General features: G+C 38.6%; 2 protein-coding genes across 5 annotated transcripts in view; one reads left to right on the top strand and one right to left on the bottom strand.

The window, feature by feature from the left end:
- LOC139961328 (apicoplast pyruvate carrier 1-like) overlaps positions 1 to 16,080 on the top strand; it is an 82,730-nt gene extending 66,650 nt beyond the window's left edge. For 3 of the 4 annotated variants that reach the window (XM_071960471.1, XM_071960478.1, XM_071960462.1), the window contains 9 exons: positions 606 to 727; positions 1,230 to 1,356; positions 2,590 to 2,735; positions 5,095 to 5,212; positions 8,094 to 8,297; positions 10,078 to 10,200; positions 11,145 to 11,302; positions 11,971 to 12,125; positions 14,147 to 16,080. In XM_071960471.1, the coding sequence (XP_071816572.1) occupies positions 606 to 727; positions 1,230 to 1,356; positions 2,590 to 2,735; positions 5,095 to 5,212; positions 8,094 to 8,297; positions 10,078 to 10,200; positions 11,145 to 11,302; positions 11,971 to 12,125; positions 14,147 to 14,202 (1,209 nt within the window). In that variant the 3' untranslated portion in view covers positions 14,203 to 16,080. The remainder of the gene's footprint in view (positions 1 to 605; positions 728 to 1,229; positions 1,357 to 2,589; positions 2,736 to 5,094; positions 5,213 to 8,093; positions 8,298 to 10,077; positions 10,201 to 11,144; positions 11,303 to 11,970; positions 12,126 to 14,146) is intronic. The other variant, XM_071960486.1, reaches the window with a different exon arrangement.
- A 945-nt stretch (positions 16,081 to 17,025) lies between these two features.
- LOC139961299 (CD109 antigen-like) overlaps positions 17,026 to 20,384 on the bottom strand; it is a 40,354-nt gene continuing 36,995 nt past the window's right edge. The window contains exons 30-33 of the mRNA XM_071960427.1: positions 18,500 to 18,672; positions 18,110 to 18,272; positions 17,492 to 17,597; positions 17,026 to 17,211 (exon numbers count right to left, since the gene is read on the bottom strand). Coding sequence (XP_071816528.1) covers positions 17,045 to 17,211; positions 17,492 to 17,597; positions 18,110 to 18,272; positions 18,500 to 18,672 — 609 coding nt within the window. The 3' untranslated portion in view covers positions 17,026 to 17,044. The remainder of the gene's footprint in view (positions 17,212 to 17,491; positions 17,598 to 18,109; positions 18,273 to 18,499; positions 18,673 to 20,384) is intronic.

Genomic DNA, 20,384 nt, shown 5'->3' with positions numbered 1-20,384 from the left:
AATGGGATCCAGTCATTATTTTAACTGTAAAAAAAAAAAAAATAAATACCGGTACTATATCTGATCAACTTCGAGTTGCTTACTAAGCTTATTGCAACATGGTTCAGTTGCTACATTTGTATGATAGAAGGATTGCCTACGGCAAGAAAATTAATGTAGGTATATACAAACCGGTAAGGAAGGTCGTGATTCCAATGTAGGCGTTTGTGATCTGTATCGAACAATACTAGTTCTGTTTTGGTGACAAACATGATGCTAACCAACTCGAAAATCATTTGTTATTCCGAAAGCCGGATCTCGAAAGAGATACTTTGAACAGACTTTATGTTAATGAAATGGAGGTAAACGACAAAGGCAAATGAATATATTTATAATTGATATATATATATATCATTTTATATATATATATATATATATAATGATATATATATATCATATATATATATATATATATAAATGAATATATATATATATATATATATAAATGAATATATTTATATAATGATATATATATATATATCATATATATATATATATATATATATAAATGAAAATCGTAATGATATATATATATATATATATTTCTGTTTTCTTTTCTTTCAAAGAAATACCAGTCAGTTTATATCTTAACCTTAACCGCCGAAACACCCTTCATGATACTCGGTGGATTTCTGGATAAACATTTAAGCTTGAGGTGTATGGTCACATTGGCATGTTTTAACTTGATGTAAGTATAAGCAGGAATTCACTCTCAGTATTAAATACACATAAATTTATATGACGTAACTACGGAGCTTTTAAGGAGACATTTGCTGATTTAGATACGGAGATTATCGTAAGGTACTTACTAATGTTGCTTGAACTATAGATTTTGAGAAATATCTTGATGTAGTGTCATGCAAGATCTTACTATTTCAATAGGCTTAATTAACACAACCCCTACAGACATGGAGTTCTCCGTTCATAATGGAAACGAAATTAACGATGGCGTTCGAGGTTTGATTCCCATATATTTGTGATTGCCGAATGCACTTTCCAATTAGAATTAAACACTTTGTTTAATTGACATGTATAACATTATTGTTGTTATTATTATTATTAATAATTGTTATTATCATTGTTATTGTTATGTTAAGAGTATAGGTTTGTATGTTTCTAATTTAAACTTTCTTTTTACATTATATTCAATTATTTTTCCTTCCTCCGTTTTTCTTATACATATCTAACAGACTAGGATATTTCGTAACGGCATTTTGTTTAAATGTACACTTCCTATTAGTCGGGCTGACATGTGGAATCGTCGGCGGATGTTCCATAGGATTAACGTTTAATTGCATCGGATTAAATGCAGCCCAGGTTCGTTTATATATTTTTTTTATAAATTTAGTCCGTTAAAGGTAGGAACATATCCCCCCCCCCTCTCGTCCCACCTTCCCCCGGTTTCATTACTATTATCTCTAAAGGAACTAAACAACTTGCTCGAAACAGACATATAAAGTAATCTGAAATCATGGCAGTCTTGTTTATCTTATAATAGTTTAGGAACAACGGGTCTCCAAGATCAGTCACATTTAGAGTTATAGTCAGTATAGATTCAATCCCCTCTCCTTCTCCCCTTGTCATGTAATACACGGTGCCCTTTGTATGATGTTTAGTACAACACTATAGACTACATGTTAAAGACCTACTCTATTTTGGGCCGCTGGTCCGTTTTCTCAAATGGTTAAGATAGCTTCAACCTTCCTGCCAACCGCCTCGGCCCCCTCCGTCATCTAAGTCAATTCATCCGTTAAAGCAAACATACGAATATTTCTACCTTATGTATTTTGCATATAATGTGAATGCCAGGTTAATATTGACTGCTTTTAACCCCCACCCCCTCCCCTTTCTCCCCCTCCCACCCCTCCTCTTGTTGCTGTATGTTTGACTTTGGAGGGGGGTGTTGTTGTTTATCACATTGACTTGTTGTGTGATCCCTGCTAACACGGCATTTAAGGTACCGATTCTATCAGCTAGCCCCCCGCCCCCCGCCCTCCGCCCTCTTCAGCAAAGAACTGAGCAATATATATAAGGAGCTCCATCATATCTTCAATGGTAAAACTCAGGGCTTGTAATTCTGTGTAGGTCACTGGTTCGAAATCCGTTATAGCGAATGTCCCTTCAAAATATGTTAAATAAAATCAGTTTCATTGTTCGAGATTGATGAATGTCCACGACCTGTTCAGTGATATGATTTGTTCTCTTCTTCCTTGTGGTTTCCCCGAAAAAAAAAGGAAAACTATATGGAGTCACTCTTACCCGACCTTGCAAAATTGCGAGAGGAATTGCGGATTTGCAAAGTCGGCAGCGACAATAACGCGGATCTCTAAGTAGGTAATTACTATATTACGGTTACATTTGTCCAACAAGGCAGCATACAGAAAACATGGTACTCAAAGCCAAAGCCAAAGTGAATTAATCAGGTCACACATCCGGAGTATATATATATATGTATTGCTGATTTTTTTTTCAATACGGTACCGCATGCACTCATTACCTTTCGGGAAGCATTTCATACTCTACTCTTTGATTTTTTTTACTCTCTTTCAGTGGTTTCCTACCCATAGTGCGACAGCGTCCGCGATTTCAACGTTGGGCATTGCTCTCGGACCGTTAGTTTTCTCTCCGATACAGACGTTCCTTATCAACCCAAATAATTTGTTGGCGAATTTATCGCAGCATAACGGTGCTGAAGTGTAAGTGTTTTGACATCCTCTCTTCCTGATTGGTCGGGTCACTGTGTAGAGAATTGACACACAAAAAAAAACAATACCAGCATAACTATAATTTGTACTTTTTATTAGTCGTTTAACCATAACTATTGCTTTTCGAACGATGATAAGTAATTAATCATCTTGGGTGAGAATTGATAAAAAAAAAAAAAAGGAAAAATAACGCCAGAACACCAGCAACTCCTGTAGTACACACTTGCAAAATACGGTAGCACATGTAATGGCGGTATACACTGCAGTGACATGAGACTATAGGTTGTTCCATTTAAACCAGAGGAGGTTTGAATCATTTCAAAATGTTAAAGTCTCAATGTGTGTTTATCAAATTTTAACGTCGACCTTTCCAGCTTACTGCCCTACAAGCTCAGTGAAAATAACACCATTCTATGCAATTTTCATATCAATATTCATCATTTTTATTGGGTTATCTGTGTTAAACATTTTGATCTGAATAATGGTGGTGTTAGACACCACCATCGATCCCTGAAATATACACACAGCTGGCTACCGTCGGTAATTAGACACTAGTGTACAGTCAATACATACAGCTACGGTCAATACCCACAACACAGTGTACATAGCAGCGTGGACATCTCAGGTCTAGATAAAAGATAACAAGGTATCACGTTTCATTACTGTTTGCATTTTGTAGCGACAAGAAGAAAAAAAAAACTTCACTTGCAGAGTGACGGAAAGTTAACTTTTTTTTTCAGAGGGCGGCACGCTGTATTGGGGCGAGTCTTCAATGCCTTTAAGCTATGTTATCTCTAGTCATGCACATAGACTGTTGGCGCTCATGGTTTTTTTGTGTTTTATTCCATTGTTTCGTGACTATACCAAAAAGGGTGAGCAGATATTGAAGTGACTGACATAATGTTCACAAGCGAAATACACGATAAGCTGTAATAAATTACCGAAAATGAATTCAGGAAATCATAGAAACGTTCGCTTGTGAACAAATAGGTGGGATACAATACAGTGCAACTCCCTACCATCAATTCCAATACCACTGATTTTGCGAAACACAAAATGGCGACCGCGTCGCTGGAGAAAGAAACAAGAACAACCTCAGTGCTGTCAAATGTGACTCCATCTCACGAATGATCACCAATGGTTTGTAATTTTGGACCTAATTTATAATATGAGCATACCTCAGAATGAACCGTTCTATAAACTCTTTTTGGTTTTGGGTATAGGACCACTAGATCCCGGCCTCCCCCTATATAGGAGTCGCAATCGGCGCAGCCACAGCCACAACCCTATTTCGTAAACTTAATAATTATAACAATTAGCCTACAGCCCCCCGTCCATAAAGGTTCATCCCATACGAAAGTCAATAGGGGATAACTCAAAAATTCACGTCCCCCAAACCTTGACATATGTGCACCTAAACAGTTGTGCTATCGGGTAACTACACAGAGAGTGAGCTGTGACGTCAGGTATATATACCGCCTAACCACGCTCCTCCTTCACTTACTTCTTTTTCTATAGCCTATAATGCACGTCTTCTTGTCAGTCAATATGGTCAGCTAGGAATATGAGTATATGCCTATGCGTCTGCCTTATATGCCTTAATTCATTTTCGTGTAACTATCCCATTTTATATGATAATCACATTCTTGGGGCTTCGATTTCTGATTAACGTGCGACATTTCTGATTGTGAACAAAAGCATATTGTTTTTTTTCCAGAACATTTAGGAGCCTTTTATCAACTTTCCACTCTCTACCTCGATGGTAGTCACGAAACTAAAGAGAAAATCAAGTACATTTTTGCGGCGGTACGGCCCACTGCCATTTTTCACTTTAATAAATGATATTAAACTGTGATATACCTTTCATAGGCCCTGGTGGCTAGAACAATATGATTTTAAGTGTGACTTGTTTTTCATGGCGGTTAGCTATCCATCTCCCGTAAAAATTAAACAAGACAAATGCTAAGAGTATAAGGGCTGAGTGAGGAACCTTCTCTCTAGCCTTCCACCGCCCGCAAGAGCGTTCCCTATCCACGCCTTCCCCTCCCCCATTTTTAATTCGATGACCAGAATTTGGAGCACGCATTGCAACACAATGCTTGAAATTTGCCAATACATATATAGGTATCAAGGATACGGCATGGTATGTGTCGAAACTCGCATTGGAATATTCATCTACAGTTTAGGTTACCCCCCCCCCCCTTCCCCTCCCGATCCCAGTCCCACCCCCTCAATCTTTGAACCCATCTTGAGCAAACGTATGAGCCAAGAAAGCGATTTACAACTAGTACAACATATAGGTTTAAGTAACTTAGATGTTTTCTTCTTATTTTCTCATTTATTACTTCAGATATTTTGGCCAAGAAGAAGTTATCTCTCGCGTGCCGTCTTCCTATATTATTGTTGCCATCATACTTGCTATTTTCTCTATTTGTGGCATCTCGATGCTCTATGATCATCAGAAAGAGGTATGGTAACCAGAAAATATCAATAAGACCCGCCATCTCCCCCTTTACCCCACCTGCCCCCCTCTTATCCCAGAGCGAACTTGTACTCTTATAGATATCGCGTTTGGTGTACATGTTTACTGTAAACCAAAAACCAGAAAAAGTCCATTACATGTTATAGAATACTGAAAAAAAGGAAGAAAAAGTATAGCCATTTTATTTTTTTTATTTATATTTTTTTTATTTTAATTTTTTATCTATTTTATTTTATTTTAATTTTTTTTATTTGAGTTTGTTTATTAATTTATTGGTTCCTTGCTAAAAGCAAAGGAACCTATGTATTCAGGTTGGCGTGTGTGTGTGCGTGTGTGTGTGTGTGTGACGCTTTAGCTTGTATGCACGATAACTCAACAAGGGATTGACTGATCATGATCAAACTTGGTGGGTGGGTGGCCCATAGTGAGTAGATGAACCCTATTGTTTTTGGTGCCCACAAAGGTCACCAAAGGTCAGTTATGGTCCAAAAACCCAAAATACTAAAACTGCAATAACTCCCAGTGCCAATGTGCGACAAGGTTGATATTTTGGGACAAGTTGTGAACTGGTTAGGGGAACATTTTGAAACTTAACGGTCTTGTGATCTGAGGTCACCAAAGGTCAATTAATGTTAAAAAACTAGTATTTTTGCGATAACTTGAGAACGAATTGTCCGTTAGGGTTGGGAGTTGCTTCAGTGTAATTCAATTGTCGACCCACATCAGGGTGACCCTTGACCTCAATTTGACCTCTGGTGACCTTTTCATGTTTTGGGGATTTTTACAGTTTCGATGCTATTTTCAGATGTCAAAGGTACCTTCCGATCATAAATATCGATAGGTTGACCCCCGTGTGACCTTTGTGTGCGAACTTATATGGGGTCAAAGTTTTCGGTCGGAGTTAGGATGGCTGTACAGACTTGTCGTGTTGGTTTTTGGAATCAGCAGATCAAATTACATTTGAAACCAAGGTCAAAAGGTCAAAGGTCACATTAGAAAAAATGTGCTTAGTTTGGGAGAAAACGGGCGAAAAAGAAAATGTTTGGTTTTGATGCTAGATTTGGATATCAAAGGTACCTTCCGATCAAAAATGTCAATGGGTTGACACCCGGGTGACCTTTGTGTGTGAAGTTATACAAGGTCAAAGTTAATTTTCAGACATTTAATGCAATAACTCCCAGTGCCAAGGTGTAACAAGGTTGATATTTTGGGACAAGTTGCAAATGGTATAGAGGAATATTTTCAAACTTAACGGTCATGTGATCCGAGGTCATCAAATGTCAATTAATGTTAAAAAACTAGTATTTTGGGTGAGAAAATGGACAAAGACAAAAATGTTTGAAATTTTACAGTTTTGATGCTATATTCACGTCTCACCAATCAAAAATGTCAATAGGTTTACCCCAGGTGACCTTTGTGTGTGAAGTTATATGAGGTCAAAGTTAATTTTCAGACATTTAGTGCAATAATTCCCAGTTCCAAGATGTGACACAGTTGATATTTTGGGACAAGTTGCAAATGGTATAGGGGAATATTTTCAAACTTAACGGTCATGTGATCCGAGGTCACCAAAGGTCAATTAATGATAAAAAACTAGTATTTTCGCGATAACTTGAGAACGAATTGTCCGTTAGAGTTGGGAGTTGCTTCAATTTAATCCAATTGTCGACCCGCATCTGGGTGACCCTTGACCTCAATTTGACCTCTGGTGACCTTTTCATGTTTAGGGGATTTTTACAGTTTCGATGCTATTTTCAGATGTCAAAGGTACCTTCTGATCAAAAATGTCAATAGGTTTACCCCCGTGTGACCTTCGTGTGCGGAGTTATACGAGGTCAAAGTTAATTTTCAGACATTTAATGCAATAACTCTCAGTTCCAAGGTGTGACACGGTTGATATTTTGGGACAAGTTGCAAATGGTATAGGGGAATATTTTCAAACTTAACGGTCATGTGATCCGAGGTCACCAAAGGTCAATTAATGATAAGAAAAAACTAGTATTTTTGTGATAACTTGAGAACGAACTGTCCGTTAAGGTTGGTACTTGCTTCAATGTAATCCAGTTGTTGACCCGCATCTGGGTGACCCTTGACCTCAATTTGACCTCTGGTGACCTTTTCGTGTTTTGGGGATTTTTACAGTTTCGATGCAATTTTCAGATGTCAAAGGTACCTTCTGATCATAAATGTCAATAGGTTGACCCCGTGTGACCTTCGTGTGCGAAGTTATACGAGGTCAAAGTTAAAAAATATTAATGAGGTCACGGGTCAAACGTGAAAAACTCCCAAGTTGCAATAACTTGGCTACTATTTATTGGAGTTTCGTCAAACTTGGTATGATGATATTGGTAGATAGTCTCCACACACTGTTGTGCGTTGCAATTGATATCATGCATGTTTATAGGGGGGGGGGGGGCTAGCATTATTTCGTTATGAAAAGTTTGTATGCACAATAACTCAACAAGGAAATGACCAATCATTACCATACTTGGTGAGTGGGTGGCCCATAGTAAGTAGATTAATCCTGTTGATTTTGGTGCTCATATCATGAATGTTAATGAGGTCATGGGATCAAACGTGAAATACTCCAAATTACAATTACTTGGCTACTATTACTAGTCGGAATTTCGTCAAACTTGGTATGATGATAATGGTAGATAGTCTTCACACACTGATGTGTGTTGCAATTGATATCAGGGCTTAACATTACTTTGGCAACAAAAGTTTGTGAGCATAAATTACTGTTCTTGTATTAGAAATTTCCCTTTGAATGGAACTAACGAACAGCAGCAAGGAACCATGAAATGTTTTCATTCTGGTTTATTTATTGGTCACATTTTGAAATAAATGGGATTTAACTTTCACAGAGTTTATTGGATGAGTTGTCAATGTCTGAAACGATGTCAGAACCTTTGATGCCAAAGGAACCAGCAGAGGATTTGCCATCAGAGTCTTCGGTAGACACGAGATGCGACACATTAATAATCATATCCTCCAAGACATTTTGGTTACTGTCTACATGGGCTTTCTTCGTCAATCAATATCCGCTGTTCATGATGATGAACTTCAAGGTAAAGCACTGGGGTCGGCATAAGGGTTGGGGGGGGGGGAGGAAGGGAGTGTGCGGCACAAGTTTCAACGGGCAGTGAAACATGTGACTTTGAGTGGGCAAACCACAAAGTTAACTCACAACCTTTAGACAAACTGGATCATATGATTGTGCATCATTTGAAATGCCTTTTTCTCAACAAAAGGGCGGCACCTTTTTTTGACAAATGGAAAGGGTACTTTCTTACCCCCAAAATGAGCGATTCATATTTATGAATCAAAGGGGAAACTTTCAGGTTTATCACAGAACTGGGGCAGTACCTCATGCGCCCCCCACCCTCCCCTACCCCCAACTCGAGGTTAAGAATAATGCAATTTCTAATAAACTTTCTCATAGCACACTAGATTATAGCACTTATCACACTAAGCCTCGCTACTTACAGTCTCAATGTGTGTTAGCCAAATTTAAACTTCGAACCTTTCAAGCTTACTGCCCAAATAGCTAAGTGAAAGTGACACGGTACTATGCAATTGTCATATTAATATTCATTATGTTTATTGAGTTATCTGTCGTTGTGACATTTTGAGCTGAATAAAATTCGCCAGATTTAGTAACGAGTCCGTAGTATCTGCAAACTTCAATCAAAATTGGCAGGCCCCGTCCAACAGATCATGTGCCAATCAAATCTTTCTAATTTGTTTACGACCGTTAGGCATAGGACTACTTTCAATTTCGTGGCTAGCCTGTGTTAGGTTTCTTGTCTTGAATAGTATCTATGTTTTGGTCTTTCCAATGTAGCTTGCGAAATGTGTCATTTCCTTCCATTGCAATGAATAAACAGGTGTTTTCAGACGTTTCCTCCGAGTATATATAGGTTACATTTGTGTAATGAACATGTTGATATGGGCGGTCGCAGTGATTTTACGGGTTAATCGTTCGCGCCATATGGGCAAAAGAAAATAAATTTCTTTCTTTCGATTGTGACAGCTTTTCTCCATTAAACCCATCTGGTCATAGTGCATTTAGAATAAGAAACATTGAATCTGCTTCGGAAGTTTGTTATCCGAAATTCATCAGCAAACTCGTATTGAGACTTTAATATGACTTATCAAATCCTGTGTAAATATCTGAAAACAATTTACCGAAAAAGAATATCTAGACGGTGATTTTGACTGTTGTGCATAGCTGACCCGATACACACAGAAAACACGTGCAGTTTACTACTGAAAATCTGAAAGTTTGGTAGCAAAGTCAAAACTGGATCGTGCTATAAATTGGTAGCATGTGCTATTATGATTACAGTAAGAACTGAGGATATGTTGTAATCCCAACATATCCAGTTGTTGGGATTTGTTAGGATTACAACATATCCTCAGTTTTTACACTGTAATTCTCATAACACATGCTACCGACTTATCATATTTATCAGCACAATCCAGTTTTCACTGGTTCAACTTTGTTTTTAAAGATTTACAGTAGGAGTTACTGTAAACTCTGGAGTGTGAATCGGCTGATAATTTCAATAAATACATTAATATAGCTTATCATTGTACAAAAATAAATGTATGTGATATCAAATGCTCTCTTTCACCGTATATATGAAAATTAATTGAGATATATTTGCAGACTATTGAAGCAAAGCTCGACCTCTTCAAAAACTGCTCCTATAGTTAAGATGACAAGTTCTCCTTGCAGGGCAAAAAAAAAAAAAGAAGAAAATGCAGGGAATTCATTATGATTTTCGATTGTTTTCCCCCCCTCATCTTCTTGTTCCCCCCCCCCTCATCTTCCCTGCACTGCAGACTTATGGAGAGACATTCATGCACGACGATTCGGCTTTAACTTACATTGGTTCCACATCATCAATATCCGGTGCTCTTGGAAGGGTTTTCTTTGGTTTTCTACTCGATAGGACATCATTTAAGGTAAACCATTTAAAAAAAAAAACTTACAAAACTTTAATCAAAATTCGTTTCTAAACATTTTATGCGATAAAAACTTGACAACACGTACATCATGGAACGAACTGACATAGTCATAACTTTGTAGACTATATATAGCAATTAATACAGCGGAGACCTCATCGCAAGATCGAGAGGACGGAAAACTAACCCATCATTTTTTTAGTTTATTTGTTAATGGATCTTTTTGACTCCCAATTCTCCCAAACAGCTAAGAGAAAATTGGGAGCTTGCTCCACGTGGGAAATACCCTGAGTATAGTCAGGGACGTAGCCTGGAATTTGAAAGGTTGGTGGGGGCGGGGGGGGGGGAGGAATTTGAATAGGGGCATTTCTCACAAAGGGAACATTATTACACTTATCGTAGCACCATGATGTACAACGAAATTATTTGCCCAAAATGCCTCCTACATTGCAGGAAATAAACAATAATAAGAGTATTGTATTACGTAGGAGACGAACTTTCAAGGGAAAGATTGAGAAGGGTCGCTTAGCTTCATTAAACCTGAAAAGAGGGCTCTTATGATATTTCCTGCTTTTAGTTAAATTTTATTTTCCGGGGTATTCAAAGTGTGTGGTGGGGTGGGGGGGGGGCTAGCGAACGCTCCCGTTGCTCCCAATGGCTACGTCCCTGAGTATGGTGCAATTCGGCTGCTCATTTTATGTGTGTCCTTATACCTGAAAACATTTGCAGCTCAAAATGTAAGACACCTCGCTTACAATATAATTTAAAAATAAAAGTTATCGAACGATGATTTGCTCATTTTAATTTTTTTCCATCCATATTAGAGCGTAGTTATAACATGTTTTTCTTCTGAGCTCAGTATCGTGTCCACCAAACTTCACATCATCAATTCCTGGGTTTTCTCTTCTTATTTATTCTGGTATATTCCTTTATTTTCCCAATAGTTTACGTCTTTCTGGCTGGCTCTGTCCCAGGTCATTAGCATGTTGCTAATCGGGTTAAGTCTTTTCCACCAATTAATGTTCGTGTATGCAGTCTTGGTTCATGTGGCAGTGGCGAATCTGAATGGAGCAGTTATTGTGATTCAAAATATGACCTGGAGGTGAGTGGTCTCGGCAAGGAGACGATCATTTATGTACGTTACGCCAACCAATAAGGTTTCAGTAAAAAAACAAGGGCGTTTTTCAATGTTTCCATACGTATATACACTTAGAGAACACTTACAAAAAATTTTCACGAGATGAAGTATTAGCCGACATTGCAACAATAAAGGTGCGTTGTCTGCTGCCTTATAATTGTCACTAAATTAATTTCGATTATTCTTATATGTGTATGCACGTGTGTGTTTGTATGTATTTCAGATCCTCCTGCAAGCAGGAACTCGCGAAAAAGCCATCATTGGCTTATCAAAGCCGCAAGCTGACCGAAGTCAGTCTCTTAGATTCACATTTAAATTAACGTCCATGATTATGAATTGCCAACAACTCTGTAACTGGACGACATACATTAATCTTGGAGTGACTCGAACTGGGACCTTATGATTGGCGTTAAGCAAGGAACTAACACTCCAATGTATATATATATATATATATATATATATATGTATATATACATATATATATATATATATATATATATATATATACACATACATATATATATATATATATATATTTGCGTTTACAATTTTTATTAAATATATATTTTGATAAAGTATATATATTTGCGTTTATAATTTTTTTTTTTAATGATTTGCTTTCATAATCACAGAGTTTTCGGTGAAACAAACAAGGGTTTGTCTGTAGGCTTGGTTAACATTGCTTACTCCTGCAGCGTTGTGACTTGTGGTATTGTCGGCGCTCAAGTCATTCAATTCTGGAGCTGGGCCGGAGTATTTTTAACTTTCTCAGTTTCTCCAATTTTAGGTAAGAGTTCGTTTTCTATTTTCAGTCCCTTTCTCTCGCTTAACCACAGACCATCATCAAGGACAGTAGTTTTGTGATCAGGAATATTAAAAAAAAACAATAAAAAAAAAAAAACAGAAGACTAGGTCACTCCTGATTTATAGGGAAGAAACCATTTTCTTTCACTTCTTTATCTTTCCGTAGTAAAGCCGTATATACTGCTCTGGTTCATATTAGTTCTAGAAGCGGTTTGAGAATGACGTAAAATGTGGGTACTTGGTAGCACAGATATTTCGTAGGTAATACAACCAGGGGCGGTAGAGAAGAAGATTGAATTTGGGAGTGTAGGGGAGTCGCAAACTTGCAAATGCTGCGGAGGCACACCACAACATTACCTCAAAACATTTCCGGGAGAAAATGGACCCTTCAAACAGTTCGTACCCACTAGATGCAGGGGCGTATCCAGGATTTTCCAATGGGGGGGGGGGGGGGCGCCAGGCATGAATGATCGCCGTCCTGGGGGATGAGTCTAAGGGGAGGGGTGTACAATTTTTGCTTTCGAAGAAGGGCTGAAATGCAAAATGGTGTCATATGCATGGGCGGCGATCAGTACTTCCGAGTGGGGGGGGGGGGGATATGACCTTGTTGACTATCTAAGCGTAGCGCCACCATAGGTTGGCGCGAAGCGTACAAGAAAATTTTGGGATTAACAAACCCTCTAGATGGCCGGAAATGGCACTTCCCGAGGTTTCCAAGCGGCATATACCCAACTTTAAAATAGGGATGTCATGTCCGAAATATCTCATATTCAGGATCCAAAACACTTTTTTTTTAATTTCGGGTGTTATTTTGGGAAAATTGCCCCTGTCAATCTTGTTTCAGGCGCAACGTTAAAATGTTCGAGAGCTCTTTTATATTATTCGATGAAGAAAATGGTCTCATGCAGGCTATTATAGGCCTATACACATGCAATACACAATTACACATAGTGACATTCCTAGGTACCGATTGCTAGGGCATCCAGGTGAAACGTGTATTAAGCATTACCCTGGTTACATGAGATTCTCAGCTGTTCGAGGGAACATGTACGTGTGTAGGCCTACTATAGGGCCTATATGAATACTATGAGGGTGCATATATGTACTATATCAATACCGTGGGCGCAATAATACATTTTGTTGTTATAGGGCCAATGAAGCCTACAGTCAACTATTTTTGCTTTATAAAGACGCTTTATTTGAAAAGATCGCACTGCGTTTATGGTAGGCGAGAAATGAAGCTAAAAAAGAGCCGTACATTAACGAAGATGCATAAATGTAGGCATGAAAATATTCTTATCCCTGGCATTTGGTGGGGGGGGGGGGGATATGGTGCATTACATCCCCTCCACCCATTTTCATGGGGGGATATATCCCCCCTCCACCCAGGATCGCCGCCCATGGCCATATGTGATCCATTTTTCGACCTTAATAATAAGCAACATTTCCAGTAAATATGGACACAAAATGCACAATTTAGTATGGCTGGCATGTCACTTAGTGTTTATAGTGATAATACAAACACAATTACCATCTATGTTTCTAAAACTATTATGCCGCCGAACTTCGCCAGAACCTTTTTTTGGCAAACAAAAAATAAAGCATACAGGAGGGGGGGGGGGGGGGGTTGAGCGATCACCGACATCTCACATAAAGGTCGTCATCAATTTTTTTTTTTTTTTTTGCTAAACTTTTTTTTTTTTGGTGACGGCCAATAGGGAGGGCGCGCGCCTGTTGCGCCCCCCTGGATACGCCCCTGTAGATGTAGTTATACTAACAAGGCATTTTTAGTTCATCGGGGAACAAATAAGAGCACTTTTAATATTACCAAAAAAAGAAGAAAAAAAGGAAAAGGTTACTTTTCATGGACTTGTAAAAGAGGCGATACAAAGTGGTATTAAGAGAGGATCCACCCCCTTCCCAACCCCTGGTCCACCTCTCCTGCACGCCGACACATGCACCCCTAGACGCCCAAATTAACAGTGTTGGCTTTTTCCTTTGCAGCATTTTTAACAGTCCTATTCACGGATACCAGGGAAGACATCAAGGGACCGATGTAACGGTATTTCTGGAAGTTTAGTTGCTCCTGCAAGACCCTTCAAGATGATGCAAAAGAGAACACTACACTGGAGAACACTACACTGGAGAACACAACACGTGAACACTACACTGGAGAACACTACACTGGAAAACACTACACTGGAGAACACTACTTGTGAACACTACACTGGAGAAATACTTGTGAACACTATACTGGAGAACACTACACTAGAGAACACTACTTGTGAACACTACACTGGAGAACACTACTTGTGAACACTACACTGAAGAACAATTTCCCTGGAGAACTCTACTTGTGAACACTACACTGAAGAACACTACACTGGAGAACAAGTACCATGGAGAACACTACTTGTGAACACTACACTGGAGAACACTACATTGTAGAACACTACACTGGAGAACACTACTTGTGAACACTACACTGGAGAAATACTTGTGAACACTATACTGGAGAACACTACACTGGAGAACACTACTTGTGAACACTACACTGGAGAACACTACTTGTGAACACTACACCGAAGAACACTACATTGTAGAACACTAAACTGGAGAACACTACTTGTGTACACTACACTGGAGAAATACTTGTGAACACTATACTGGAGAACACTACACTGGAGAACACTACTTGTGAACACTACACTGAAGAATACTTCACTGGAGAACACTTCACTGTAGAACACTACACTGGAGACAAGTACCCTGGAGAACACTACTTGTGAACACTACACTGAAGAACACAATGGAGAACACTACTTGTGAACACTACACTGAAGAATACTTCACTGGAGAACACTACACTGTAGAACACTACACTGGAGAACACTACTCTGGAGACAAGTACCCTGGAGAACACTACTTGTGAACACTACACTGAAGAACACAATGGAGAACAAGTACCCTGGAGAACACTACTTGTGAATACTACACTGAATAACACTACACTGTAGAACACTACACTGGAGAACACTACTTGTGAACACTAGATTGGAGAACAAGTACCCTGGAGAACTCTACTTGTGTCACTACACTGAAGAACACTACACTGGAGAACAAGTACCCTGGAGAACACTACTTGTGAACACTACACTGTTGAACACTACTTGTGAACACTACACTGGATAACACTTCTTGTGAACACTACACTGGAGAACACTACACTGTAGAACACTACACCGTAGAACACTACACTGGAGAACAAGTACCCTGGAGAACACTACTTGTGAACACTACACTGTAGAACACTACACTGGAGAACTACAAAATATACTAACCTGATGATTACTTTATTTAGTACTCAGATTTGGACGCATATATCAGTATCAAATATAACTAAGGTCGTTTCAGGGAAATGTAAAAACTCCATATATATTGTCAACATTATGTTCTTCTATATTATAACTAAGGTTGTTTCAGGGAAATCTGAAACTCCATATATATTGTCAACATTATGTTCATCTTTATTATAATTAAGGTTGTTTCAGGTAAATCTAAAATTCCATATCCTTGTAAACATTATGTTCTTTCATCGAGACAATACATCTGATGTTAGCGGTGAGCGAATGAGATAAGTGCAATAATATATTAACTTCTAGAAACTGGAGCAAATGGGAGATCTGATATAAAGTCTGGATTACCAGCAAGGTACCCCACCCAAATGTAGCCTTCTAGCAACATTTTTATTTATTTAACATATTCATTTATTTTTTTTTAATATATATTTCAATATCCGGAAGGTTAAAAACAACACGAAGATGTAATTTACGTGTATATATATATCAGACGAAAGTATGGAGATAAAAACATATGGAGATTCCAGTTGAGTTACATAGCATGGTAAAAGAAAATAAATTGCTTGTAGAGCCAAAAAACAACAATTCATATTTCAATATCGAGACGAAAAAACCCCCCACAAAGATGAAATTTACGTGCAAATATATACATATGGAGATAGCAACTATGGAGATAGCAACATAATGAAGATTCCAGTTGAGTACATAGGATGGTAACAGAAAATATATTGATTGTAGAACAAATACAAAGAAAACAGAAGGTCAGTTGCCATGATGACTTATTGCATCTTCTCCTTAAGTTTGAGGATAAAATTTTAGTTTAACCATCTCAGACATATTATATAATATACTCCATACCTATCGAAATATAATATCTAGTCTAAAGGCACAAAACCAAATGAATGGTTATATTGCCTGCAAGAGACAAAAAGAACACTTGTTAGAAACTTGTTACTCGTTAGAAATGATAGAAAAAGATTGGAAAATAACGAATAACCCCCTCCACCTTCGAAAACGGCCAAAATGTTTCTTTCTTTTTGGAAAAAGGCAGAACAGTTTTTTCCCTTTAACTTCAGACTTCAGAAAGTCTAACACCGACGACATCACAGCGCTATTATTGTAGTAGTAATGCATGTGCTTTTCCTTATTTTCGGGCATAATTTCTGAAACGCTTCTCACTATGCGTGGTGGTTCATTGAGGATTGACAAAGTAGAGTTTTAGTCTAACACATATTAAGCACATGGGCTATAAAAACCATGGTATAACACTATATAAGATACTAAAGCATTAAATATACAATAAACATGCTACATGTTTGTAATGAATATTAACCTTCTAATTCTTGTCAAGTTTAGCTTTGGTTCGTTGTCAAATATTGTCTTGTATTGATTTAATAGATAAAGGTCAAATCACGTCGCACAATATTATAATCTGTTTTCAAAAAAATATATATTTTTAGAATCTCCGGAGCGTGAATGTTTATCAATGCCCAATGAAAGTAAAGGGTAGAGAGTACTGACACGTCCCCCGTCGCATAGTTTTTTACACATTACTGACAAACACTGCTACCAGAAGCGTAACCAAGAAGAGCAGGAATGACACATAAGGTTGTTTGGCACCACCGGTACAACCCGCACAGTCTGGGCACACATCACAAATAGTACTCCCCTGTAGGACATCAGAGGAGTATTCGACAACAACTTGTTCGGCTGCGGAAACAAAAACAAGCCTTGGTTAATGGAAGAGGAAAATACATAAAAAGGCAAAAGGGGATTAAATTTGATATTTACTCTTTTAATATATCATGTCACACCGTAAGCCTCAGGACTGACGAGAAAGGGAGGGATGGTGCTTCAAGTTTACACACAGGGGGGAGGTGGGGTGGGGTGGGGTGGGAGAAGGGTGGAGGAATACGAAAGAGACCTGAAAAAGCGTCAAGGCTCTGATGAGGCTGAAATAAATGAGTTTATTTCTAAAGTCTGAACATACCCGGATTGTAGTAGTCGTACAACCTAGCGTACTTTGGCTGTACGTTAGCCACGACATTCGTTCGGCTGGCATGCAAGGTCACGCAGGTCATCTCGTCCTTTGGAATCTAGGGAAAGAACACATTTTGGACGTCTAATTTATGATCTCTTGAGAGGTAAATTACCTTTTAAAAGTAAATACAATTGACCCAATTGCAGCAATAATCTGAGTTTATGGAAATCTCTTAAAATGAGCAACCAATTGTTTGCATACCATATGGACCTACTTTAGCAAATGTGTGTGAATGCTGACATCAGTGGTGTAGCTAAGGGTGGGGGTTTAAGCCTGGGGACCTATCCCCCCCCCCCCAAAGTAGCAAGCAGTCAAGGTAATGCAGGCCATAACACCCTATGGGAATCTAAGAATACAAATTTGATATCTAATGATTTTTTCGAAAGTGACACATAAGTCACAATCGATGAATGATAATGTGAGAAAGTGTTTGAACGACAAAGCCTTAGATCCTACAAAACGCACCAATAAACTCTCATCTGGAAATTGACAACATAATGCAGAAACTGTTTCTTTGATTGAGTAAAAGCTTGTAACATTATCAAATAAACCAAACTAGACACCTACCTCCTGAAAGTACAGGTACACAGACTGCTGGGCCGTTTCAAATTTTTGAACCAGAGGGTGGTCGTTTGTGACTTCTGTGAGGCGATCGTGGTCTGCAGCAAAGCCTGATGGGATACCAATGTCCATCAGACACATGCTGGTCACCTGTGCTTCGCCAAGATACCTGAAATCGCAAGGAGTAACACGTTAAAAAAACATGTGAGTACGAAGATATTCAATATTTTATGTTGGGTAAAACTGCACAAAGTAAAAATTGTCTGCCTAACAGAAAGTAGTGAACTCGGTAATAAAAGCCGCTTCAAACAAACTCTCCCCACCCTCACCCCCACCCTCACCCAAGAGGGACAGGTGCGAGAGACCCGGGATTATTATAGGGCAAGTCATGTTTACCTGCCACAAGCTTTAATTTCCAGGTTATCTTGATCCAAATCTGAGAGGCTGATGGTGTATTCGAATGACCGCCTCTCATGAATTGCCTTCAGGTTGTAGAAGATGGCCACCGTCATGAGGCAGGTACCCCTGCCTCTACCGCGGACCGTTATTTCTCCTGATTGGGTCGGCACCTGGAGAGGAAACCAGAAAACGTTCAGCGGTTCCGATGCCTAAACGTATTCATAGCATGGTATATTGACAATAGTAATGATGATCGGGCAGTTACTTTTTACGACGCTTAAAGCGACCACAAATGTGGGAGAAACCCCGCAAGGGCTTATGGATTATGGGTGGCTTCCAATTTCATGGTATGTATGCCATACGTGTTAATATTCGTGAACTTGTGCACACCAAAAATGAAGAGGATTAGCTATTGACTAACAAGATATAAATGGACGGTACCAGGAATACCCTGTTGATTGATTTTGTCTATTTAGTGACATTGTATAACTAGAGGGAAACCCCTTCCAGAGATTACTTGCATTTAAATACATTACATATGTCCCACAAGAGTAGTTTGCAAGCTAACTCTGGCTGAAGTTAATACTGCGGATTGAGAGCAGTATGAATCTAAGTCAGTAACATGGAATTTGTCACCAGACCGGACAAGCAGTGTTTCTGACATAAAAAGTTAGCTTCAGGATTGTATACTTACTTGATAGGCCTAGGAGTTGCGATTCCTACCAACTGCCTCTATACCAGGTACGGTGAAAATCTCTCAAACAGTAAAACTGTTGTGAAGATATTAACATTTAAGGAATTTTCTATTTAGCCCCACCCACTCATTATGAATGTCAATAAGATAAGCTTCTTACATAACATTTGTACCTATCACCTAGTGACATCTTCATATCAAATATGGAGCAAGTAGGACATGCTGCTCCAAAGGTACTGCACTTTAGCCCTGCCCACTCATTAATATGCATATTGCAAGCACCAAACATACTAACATTAATCTATTCCACATGAGGTACCTACCTACCACATATCACATGCATAAAACACTGCAATCTTGAGATGTTTTTAAAAGCTATTCTAGCCAATTACAATGTAGCCACACCCATCGTGAATGTTAATGAGATAAGCTTCCATCTTTACATAAACTTGCACCTATTACCCAGTAATACCTTCGTACCTAACATAAAGCATATTGGACGAACCGTTCGAAACTTATTTCAATTTGATGCTTTTAGATTTAGCCCCACCCACTCATTAAATATGCAAAATACAATCACCAAAAACAATAGGAGTTATCTACTGACCATGGCCAACATATGTACCAAGTATGTATCAATCCTGTATTTCCTTCTTGAGACATCATGTTTACTAGCATAATCTAGCACATTTCTATGAGCTCCTCACCTTCATGAATATTAATAATTCTACTAATTAAGTGACTGAAGCCTGTTTGGTGTGTATATTCATGCCATGTTTAAATTAAATCAGACATTCAGTTGTGGAGATATCGACATTACATGAATTTAACAGTAAGCCCCGCCCACTTGTTAATATGCATGACAGCCCCACCAAACACAATAGGGATCATCTGCTGACCCTGACCAACATATATATACCAAGTATGACACCAATCACATAGTTCCTTCTTGAGATACCGTGCTTACACGCTAGGGCGTCACAAACACACATTCGTCAACTGCATAGGTTCTGATGGATAGGTTCTGATGGATAGGTTCTGATGGATAGGTTCTGATGACTGCATAGGTTCTAATGGATGCCAAGGCATTGGAACCAAAGAGGTAACCTAGGCATCAGACTTTGGGTCTGGACTGATCAACAAGACTATGTGGGTATCAACAGAAGGGACGTTTGACGACCCTCTCCT

Source organism: Apostichopus japonicus, chromosome 3, assembly GCF_037975245.1.
Source record: "Apostichopus japonicus isolate 1M-3 chromosome 3, ASM3797524v1, whole genome shotgun sequence".
NCBI lineage: Eukaryota > Metazoa > Echinodermata > Holothuroidea > Aspidochirotida > Stichopodidae > Apostichopus > Apostichopus japonicus.
The sequence above is the reverse complement of the archived record's forward strand: the minus strand, read 5'-3'. Positions and strand labels throughout refer to the sequence as shown.